At 31.8% G+C, this 10,603-nt stretch overlaps 1 protein-coding gene across 1 annotated transcript; it reads left to right on the top strand.

Moving 5' to 3' along the window:
• Nucleotides 1-3,423: 3,423 nt before the first annotated feature.
• Nucleotides 3,424-4,952, top strand: LOC130449889 (uncharacterized). The gene is made up of 4 exons (XM_056787945.1): nucleotides 3,424-3,478; nucleotides 3,552-3,626; nucleotides 3,718-3,843; nucleotides 3,895-4,952. The coding sequence occupies exons 1-4, from the start codon at nucleotides 3,424-3,426 to the stop codon at nucleotides 4,950-4,952; spliced, it is 1,314 nt and encodes a 437-aa protein (XP_056643923.1).
• Nucleotides 4,953-10,603: the final 5,651 nt, after the last annotated feature.

A 10,603-nucleotide genomic window follows, 5' to 3' on the forward strand; every position in this document is an offset into this window, starting at 1 on the left:
CAACTTATTGTGATTGGTCTTCATTTATTCGAGAAGTTTGTGAATTCTGGGTATTTAAAAACTGTTCATCAAAAATTGGTGGTAGGAAAAAAGTTGTCGAAATTGACGAAGCGAAGTTTGGTCGTCGCAAATACAATAAAGGAAGAGTAATCGAAGGAAAATGGATTTTCGGAGGCATTGAGAGAGAAACCAAAACATTCTTTATGGAACCAGTAATGAACAGGACAAAAGAAGTACTATTAGAAGTTATAAAACGAAGAATTGAACCAGGAACCACAGTAATATCTGATTGCTGGAAAGCTTATGACTGCTTGAATGATGAAGGTAGTTGTTTATTCTTATTTTCGTCTGAAGTTTCAGTAACAAAATTGCTTTACTACCAAGAAAATTTTTTATTTGAGTTCGAAACCAAAAAATATCTCCCTTCATGTATGTTAATTTACTTATTGATATTGTAGGATTTGACGGTAAATCATTCTTTAAATTTCGTGGATCCACATTCTAGCGCTCATACGCAAAACATAGAGAGGACATGGAGAACGGCGAGGGCAAATATATCCAAATATGGCTCGAAAGAAGAGAACATGTTTGAGTATATTGCCGAATTTTTGTTTCGCACAAAATATAATAATCATTGTCAAAGACTGCATAACTTTTTTATAATTTTACATGAGTTTTGTGATAATATTAGCAATAACAATAATTAATAGTTTTAGAAGCAGTTTTTGTTTTTTTTCTTGAAGAAATATTTGATGTTTGTTAAGACTACAAAATTTATTAAAGAAAAGTTTTATTTTCATGTTCAGATTAAAATATTTGAAGATTTCACAATGTAAATTTTTTTTTCAATTATAATAAAAAATATTTTTTGTTTGTAAATAAAATGAGTATTGTTTACTGTGTTGTTTTCATTTCATACAAAAGATAAGTTGAAAGAATAGAATTATGTAACACTTGTTAAACAGCATTATTTTGTGCTCTTTTAGCAACCCCCCCCCCACGACACCCACCCCTCAATAGTTAACTCCCCGAGACAAAATTTAAAATATTTTTTTTAAATTCAAAGTCTTTAATTACAACTTTGAAGTTGAAATTCGGATTACAAATATATCATTATACATTATAATCTAAGCCCATTTTTGACTTCAATTTTGTTGTTTCGTCCGCTTTAACAAAGTTGAGGTTAAAAATGGATCTTATAAAATTTATTTTGAACCTCAAAAATGTATCAATGCCATACAAACAATGTTATAATAATTTATGATGACATTGATGACCAAAATAAGATTTTTAGATCAGTTTAAGACATCAAAATATTCTATGAGATTGATGATTCCCAAAATGGAATTAAATAATAGGCGTCAATTGGAATATCAAAGGAATTGAAGATTTGAAACTGAACTTGATAACGAGAAAAAATTTTCGTACCAGATTATTTAGAAATTTAAATTTATTTAAAACTATTAAAAACCGCAAATTCAGCCACTACCCCCGTGTTTTTCATAAATTCGTCGTAAAATGGAACATTTTAGGACCAAAATTATAAAATTTATCTATTTTTCGATTTTTAATGGTCCAAAAACTATTAACATTGAAGAATATAGTACGAAACTGTTCACGAAAATTGATTGTTTTTCATCGATTTCATTTTAAGCTATAAAAACTGAAAAAATCATTCTTTTTGGATTTTTTTTAAATTGTTTATTAATTTATGTAGAATACAAAAAAAAATATAAGAACTTTATCTGATAATGAGATAATTTTTTTATAAAGGATTATTTTGCAAAACCGTTTTTTTTTACGATTTAAAACAGTAAAACTATGAGAAATTTTCATTCCAGCTATTTCTACTAATTTTTTTTTTAAATCTGCCGTAAAATCGAACATTTTGAGACCAAGATCATTAATAAAATCCATCCATTTTTCGATTTTCTAGAGCCAAAAAACCAGGTGACCGTGAAAGTGTATAATAACCGGACGCAAAGCCTACGAGTGGATAAAACATACGAAACATAAACACGCAGACCTAAACTGGAAAACAATACAAGCACTTACCGGACACGTACATATCCAAACCTATTACGAGCGCTTCAACTTACGAGAAACAGAGGGGAACTGCACACATTGTCAAACGCCGGAGACTATACAACATGTAAGAAATGATTGCACAGAACACGACACACTGCAAGCCAGAACACTACTTATAAGAAGACTCAGTATACTTAATATTCAATACCCGCCCACAGACATAGACATACACAACAAGACGATCGCAGAATGGCTAAACGAATGGGCGCAACAGACTATTTATGACGATGAACCAGACTAAATAATTGCTCTGCAAGCAATATGGCATCAAAACAAAAAAGTCTATCCCCAAACAACAGCTTGGGAAGAACGAATTATCGAGTCCTGGAAACAACGAAAACAGACAAAAAGACAGAAATGACTAGACTAACACAAACGATTGTATATAAGTTTTAATAATTATATGTAATGTTTAGATATCGTCCCTACAATGGTAAACTCGCGAATCTGCAATTTTTGCGAATTTGGGGTTATTGGTGCATTTGGATGTAAGATGACCAATACACACTATGGTAGACTCGCGTATCTGTAGCTCGTTTCGTTATACTAGATATTGCCACTGTAAACTCACCTAACTGCGTGAATCTTGTTTTTCGACCTCTGTAAAGTAGCGAATTTATAGATTGGTGACTTTACCGTAGTGAATTTTAATAACACATGCATCTCTTTACCAATGTATACTCGCGAATAGGCGAATTCGTTAGTCTACTGTTGTGAGCTATTTCGTAAATGTTATCAGCGTGTTGTAAACTCGCGTAACTTATGGACATTTTACTCTTTTGGATACAAACAATTTTTATTGCGCTTTTGGATTTGGATAAATTTTCAACGTGTGTCTTTATTTGTTACAGCACTATGAATTCAAGAACGATATTTTACTATAAATGATAATGAGTACGATTTTTTGACCCTAAGACTAAGTAATTTGAAAAATTCTCAATAGGTATTCAAATAACTATTAATTTGTTAACTTACATTTTGTACGAGTTTTACAAGTCAAGTTCGGCTTAAGGTTTTTACTTATTATAAACAAATACCTAAATGTATCAACTATTCATTATTCTTTGTTAACATTACAAGATAGTATAAATTTGTATACATTTTAAAATCCGAATTAAACAAACGTAAGTATACCGTATACGAAGTACAATGTATTTCAAAGAAAACTATCATGATTAAGGATAAGAAGCATTGTATAAACAATTTTGTAGTATAGATTAACATTTAGTTGCATATTGCGTTTTCGGGTGGAAGCACTAATGCTTTTTTCGTTTGTTAGTGCTGTATTGAAATTAATTCATCGGTTAAGTTTAAATAGTGAAGTTTCTTGAAAACATGATGAGTAGATCGAAGAGGCTAGTGGAAATGGCATTAAAGCAACATGAAAAAGGTAAATTAAATAATTTAAAAGTTTCTAGTGGTGATAATCAAAGCACTAAAAATATATTTTTTTGCAATTTTAGAGAAAACTGAGGAGAAAACGTCAGTAGATGAAGATTTGCCAATTCCATCCACTTCGCGTGTTTTGCCTTTACCTTGTAAGTAATTTTGATCTACAACTCTGCAAACTTCACATAAAAGTTTTATTTCGGCAAGGTTTTGACAAAAGTAAAGATTTTTCTTTTGTAGGTTCTAGAGAATCGTCACCTATTCCTTCCTTCGGTTCGGATCTGGAAAATGCTTTCAGCTCAGATGATAGTGTTTTTGATAAGGATTACCAACCTCCATCGGATAATTTGAGTGATTTGGAAACAAGTATGCATAACCTGGATTAATTTTAGCTCAAATTGAAACCTTTTTTTTCAGGTGCTACAGAAAATATTAATGAATTACCACAGGAAATAATATCAAACAAAGAAACTACTTCTCCGTCTAAACAGGCAACACCGAAGAAAAGGAAGGTATCAGACCCTACTCTCTGGAAAAGAAGTGTTGAAAAAGCGAATCGACTCAAGGGAAAATCTTATAAAATAACTACTGGTAAAAATATTCCTGCTAGACCTATTATAGCTCCTCGTTGCTTGAATCTTCCTAAACACAAGTGTAAAGATTTAATTCCTGAAGATGGCAGGTTACAAATTTATAAAACATTTCACGGGTTAGATACTTTATACCAGCAACGTGAATTTATTGTAAAACATGTGACTGTCAATCTTCCAAAAAGAAAAACAACGAATCATGAGTCTCGAAGGAAAGCAACAAAGAGTTACTCTCTAACATACAAAGGGGAGAAACATAACGTCTGCAGGAATTATTTTTTAGATACTCTAAATATTCCAGAAGCTACTATTAGGGGTGCTTTAGCTAAGGTTAGTGAAACAGGCCAAATGCTACCTGATATGAGAGGAAAGAAGGCACCACCACAAAAAACAGATGAGAATTCAGAGAAATTTTTTAGGCATCATATTCTTTCCTTTCCTTCTGTGGAATTCTATTACTGCCGTAAAAAATCAGAATATAAATATCTTGATTCTTCATTAACAATTAAAACTATGTATAAATTATATAAACTGGAGTGTGAGAAAATTTCTAGTAAGCCCGTGTGTTTTGAAAAGTACAGGAGGGTGTTTAGAGAATACAAGTTAACATTCCATAAACCAAAAAAAGATTTTTGTAAAACCTGTGAGGTTCATAAAAATACAGAGGGAAATGATGACCAAAACAATAGTCATGGTGATTATTTGAAACGCAAGGAAGCTGCACGTCAATGCAGGGACGAGGATAAAGAAACAGCAAGGCGTCAACGTCTGTTTTGGCGTTTAACTTTGACTTACAGTCAGTTCTTAACACTCCTAAGGGTGCAGCCGGGCCTCTGTTTTATGTCAGAAAACTTGCAGTTTACAATCTTACTACATATAACTTAGGAAATTCTGATGCTACCTGTTACCTTTGGAATGAAACTGAAGGAAAGCGGGGAAGTGTGGAAATTTCTACTTGTATTTAAAATTTTATAATGAATAAACCAGAAATAAGGCATGTTCGAATGATGTCAGATAATTGTGCAGGGCAGCAAAAGAACGTAACTTTTTCTATAATGTGTCTCCATTTATTAAAAGTACACTCTGTTCTTGAGGTGATAGATCACAAGTTTTACGAATCTGGACACACCCAAATGGAATGCGACTCCATTCACGGTAAGATAGAGCAGAAATCGAAAAATATTCCTATATACACCCCAGAAGGCTGGGCACAAGTGATAAGAACAGCACGATCAAATCCAAGACCTTATGACGTCACGTATCTTTTACACGATAATTTCATAGATTTTAACCAATCTAAAAAATCTGTTTTCCAAGACGAGTCAGGTCAGAAACTTAAGTTTCGCAATGCAGTGTGGCTGCATTATGAAAAATCGGCTCCAGAGACAATTTTTTTTAAAAATAGTTACAACGATACGTCATACACTAAATGTACTTTGAAGAAGCTACGAGGGCGTCCTGTAATAATATCAGAGCCTGCAAAACTGTATTCTTCTCGAATTCCGATTTCGAATGCAAAAAAGAAAGACTTAAAAAAACTTTGTGATGAATTAGTGATACCCAAAGTTAATCACGATTACTATGATAATTTACCTACAAATAAATTGGCAAGAGACAACTTGCCAGAACCAGATCAGCTGGAAGAGTCTGATTATTCTGAATAATAAGTTCTAAGGATTAATCTAAGTTGATTTTTGAGATTTAATTTTTGTTAATTTTGTATTTTTTAATTTGATCTTATAATTATTAATTTACGTTTAGTTTTGAGATTTAATTTTTGATAACGATAAATATTTTTTAATTTGTTCTTGTATTTGGTTTGGACTAAGTACTTTTTTTATATTAAAATATGTACCCTAAAACTATTGTGCATTAGTATAGCGAAGTTGTGTAATAAAAACCGACAATTGAGTGAATAATAACATTAAATTTGGAACAATAATTATTACGGATTCGCTAGTTTACTGTCAAACTACAATAATTACCAAATGTGTACCACAGTAAACTAACGAATCTGCGTTTTAGGCCTTTAAAATCGAAAATTTTCAAAGTTGCTCTTATAGCCTTCAAAATGGCCTCAAGTTATACATTATAGGCAAAAATAACATTTAAAAAGAATTAAAACTGATTTTAGGGAAACAAATCGAATTGCTTTTTGCTCCCCTGAATAATTGAGATTTTGCAGATTCGCGAGTTTACCATTGAAGGGACGATATATGTTATATAAGTTTGAGAATTGTATAAGAAAAATAATTGTAAGCCTTGAATTGAGACAATGAAGAAAAGAAATTGGGGTCTTCTTTCCCGCTCATTTTTAGGAGTAGAGGAGATGGGATGGGTTCTCTTGGCAGTGGTCTCGGTGGATTTTGGGCGGAAACTAGCCTTATGCCGCAAGGTAGGTGGGCCGTGACATTGCGCAGTATCACCATGGTGATATGCACAGTGACACAAACCTCGATAGCGTGTCCCTCCCACTATCTAGCGAAACCACTGCCAAGGGAACGGGCTTGGAAAAATTAGCGTTGAAAGAAGACCCTGTTGAGCTTGACTCTAGTCTGGCATTGTAAGGAGACATGAGAGGTGTAGCATAAGTGGGAGATGGCAACATCGCCGGTGAAATACCACTACTTTCATCGTTTCTTTACTTACTCGGTAAGGCGAAACGCGTGCGTCGTTCGGTCACGAGGCGGCGACTGTCACTCGGACACTATTATTATTTCAGATCAGATAGATCATTTATCGGCTGATTGTGGATCCTAACCTAGAACCAGATTTTGATGACAGTATTTGAACGGCGGGCGCGTTCAATATTTGGTGGAAATTTCAAATTTAAAACATTTTTTACAAGAACTTTAAATTTTCATTTAGTAGGATCCTATCATATGATTACGACCATATCATGATAGTTTTAAACCAGTTTCCAAAAAATCCTAAAGGGATACATCTAACAAATTATGGAATTAGAGTTCGACAGTTTCAAAATAAAAACATTTCGATACTTTTACTGGCATAGAAAATTATGCTATTACCCAAAAAGACAAAACCATTTTGTTGAAACCTTCGTTTGAAAGAATAAGATATTCGTTTTCTGGTCAAATATGAGAAAAAGTAAGACCACACAAATAGATTTATTTCAAAAATTTATAGCATTCGAATATGAAAAAAGTCCTTACGATCCGACACTACGATACTACATTGATTTCTAGGAGCTTGAAATATTAGAAGGATTTATTATAAAAGGTAAGATACTTTAACTACATGTTTTATTGAAGTTAACGGAAAATCATCTATTAATTTTTAAATTTCAAATTAATGCGTAGAGCACGATGATTTTTCCATGGTAGATCATGTTAAAATTGAATCAGAAAAATAGATATTGTTCAGTAGATTGACAGAGGAAAATTTTGATTTCCTTTTGACTTTGTTTTGCATTTCGTTACTATTCTAATACAATTTCTCACTGATGATTGTGATACTTGAATTCCGTAGACTCTTTTGCTACTTCTATTTTTTGTGATTTACTAACGAGCTAGAATTGTGAGAAAAATAATAGGTGTAATCAAGTGTGGCGAATCATCTATTAACTTATAAATTTCATGTTAATGCATAGAGCAACGATAATTCTTCTAAAAGTATTACTTTGAAGTGAAACAAATAGTGTAACGTTCTCTCTCCGGGCGCTTCAGTTAGTTCTGCGCATCTTTTGCGTGCATGAAGCATGCGCAGTATAGATAAAGTGTGTCGAACGAGAGAGAAAATGAATATTTTCGGCACCGTAACGTAGGGACGTTTTTTCCCATACCAACGGTCCATACAGGAGTATTACATAATATATAACTGATTCATCAATAACACATTTCAATTGTGGTTAGGTTCAATCGTTTCTCGTCTTTTCAGCTGCTATTTTGTAGTCTATCAACAAAATAGTACTAGATCTATGAGAAAGGCATTATGTAATGTTTACACAATGCTATAACTCAAAATATTTGGTTTTGGCACATTAAGTTACAATTTATCACAAATAAGCTTGCTACTGCTGCTGCCTCTGTTATAGTCTATTATTTATACTTCTGTTCCTTCATGTAGTCTTAACCTTAATAATTGACGAAAGACACGTGAACGATTGGAACAAATAACAAAATCAACAATAGTTTTTCTATATTATGGAAGCTGACAACGTTTAGAAAACAAGAAATTTAGGTCAGCTGATTTTATATGTGTCGTCCTTCTTGCTCTTTCGATTGGTGTTTGGGCTACCTGGCTGGCGGTAGCGTTTATTAATACTCATCCTACCTGTTTAGATAATAATACTGAATTTTTAAATAATTATTGAACGTGTAATTTTAAAATTTTTGTCTTTAGATAGGTCTCACAGGCACACATTTTTTGGGTCATTAACGTTTCAAAAATTATATTTTTGTCCGCACGTTTTATTATCGAGTATTCCAGCAGATATTAGTAGAACTATTGCGAAAGACGAGACTCAAACAATGAAATCGCATGTAAGGTTGTTTCTTCGGGATTAAATAGTTAAACATCAGGAGATTCTGAACTGAGTATAAATAGTGAAATAATACCAGAACATGTTGCTAAAAATTCAAATAACTAGTGCATGTCAAGACATCCTAATTATTGTTTCAACAGTGCGGTACTTTCAGAAGATGTTGCTCCAAGTTTAGATAGTCGTCAACATTAGATGTTGCTATCAGCTCGACTTGTGATTTAAGTATTAACGAAACTAATGTTTTTCATGATATTTCTGACATAACATTGAAGATATTGAAACAGTTCCACAATTAATAATGTTTGTTTTTACTGCAATAAAGATCGTAAACAGAATAAAGGTGTACAACAAATTCTTCATTCGTCTAATGATAAAAAACTTTTCCAAAAAATCATTGAGTGAATGGAGAAACTCAATCAAGAAGAGTTGTTACAGAAAATTCCTCATTTTAAATCCGCAAATAAAAAAAAAATCATCATTTGTGTGAATTAAATTATTCAAATTAGTATAATAAAATAGTTTCAGACATTCCACATACTTCTTAACAAAAAAATCGTAATATCAATAAAAAAATTTGAAATAGGAAGTTTTTAAAAAAATTGTGTATTGTTGTCATCTCTATGCGATATATTGAACTATGAGCAGAAACTTCAGCCTCAGACTGAAATTAGTTTAATAACTAATAATTTTCTCGAGAAAAAAATTCAAAAATATTTTAAGAAAATAATTTTAAGGTAATATCCAGGCAAAAGAAAAAAATATTATTGCCGTGTTTTCGTGTTTATCTAGCCTTTTTTTAACTTTTTTAAATTTAAGTTGATTAGTTGAAAACCAAAGAGTAAAGATTGCGATATTACGAATTAGGGAAAGAGATCAGCGTCTATTTGATTTATTTTTATTCAGTGATTGTGAACGGACTGAACGGTAGGTTTTAATTATTTTATATTAGACAATTTGTCAAATTTTTTTATCATAGTTCAATTATTTAGATGTTTGATGGTCGAAAGAAACTTTCTGGTTCACAATACCAAAAAAGGAAGTTAGAAAAAGAGAAAGGCAAAAAACGATTAGCTGTATCATTAAAAAAATTTTTTATGTCCAGGAGCAATAAAGAACCACAACCTCCATGTAGCCAAGACCCACCCACATTTTCAATATTTGATTTTGATATTTAGTGAAGATATTCTTAAGGTAAATAAGAAATTATTAAATGGCCGCGGGTATTAGCAGATAATATTAGAATGTCAATTTTAGATTTAGGACCAGTACAACTAAAAAATTTTGTATATTTAGTAAATTATTCAAATAGATCTTTTAGCGCAACCTATTTCGAAAAAGAAAAAAAATTAACTTGTAATGAAAAAGTTTTTTGTTTTTGTTTTTGTTGAAAATTATTTAAAGTATCAACAACATTTGTCTCGAAATTTAGAAAGGCATGAAACAAGTAAAGGCATTTTGAGAGTGTTAGAAAATGGGTTGCTTTGAAGAAATCAATTGAGAAAAGTTTTACGGTCGACTCTTTTAATCAAAATTTAATTCAAATGGAAAATAAAAGATGGACACTCAAACACTTTTCAAAAAAGGTAACGGCAATTTTTTTAAACTTATGGAGACAATTGCAAAATTTGATAACGTAATGGCCGAACATAAGGTTCAAAAAGATAGCAAAAAAATGCCACACTATTTGGACAATAAAATACAAAATGAATCAAGTTTCCTGATAGGAGAAGTAAAGAGAACTATTATTGAAATCTTAAAATATTGTAAATATTTTTCAATTACTCTTGATTGTACACCTGATATTAGCCACCAGATAACGATTATTGTTAGGTTCGTTTTCATTAATGACAATTCAAAAAGTATAGAAATTCGAGAACATTTTTTAGGATTTTGCCCAGTTACAAATACTACTGGCTAGGGATTATCCGATTTTTAATTGAATTATTTGAAAGAAATGGATATTAATATTGCTGACATGAGAGGCCAGGATAACGGTGTCAATATGAATGGCAAACACAATGGTCTCCAAAAA

This window comes from Diorhabda sublineata, chromosome 10, assembly GCF_026230105.1.
Source record: "Diorhabda sublineata isolate icDioSubl1.1 chromosome 10, icDioSubl1.1, whole genome shotgun sequence".
Lineage (NCBI taxonomy): Eukaryota > Metazoa > Arthropoda > Insecta > Coleoptera > Chrysomelidae > Diorhabda > Diorhabda sublineata.

Bases quoted from the DNA above. Each gene is read 5' to 3' on its own strand.
- LOC130449889 (XM_056787945.1), top strand. From the start codon at position 3,424: ATGATGAGTAGATCGAAGAGGCTAGTGGAAATGGCATTAAAGCAACAT. The intron at 3,479-3,551 runs GTAAATTAAATA...TTGCAATTTTAG, and splicing joins ATTAAAGCAACATGAAAAAG to AGAAAACTGAGGAGAAAACG. The intron at 3,627-3,717 runs GTAAGTAATTTT...TTTCTTTTGTAG, and splicing joins GCGTGTTTTGCCTTTACCTT to GTTCTAGAGAATCGTCACCT.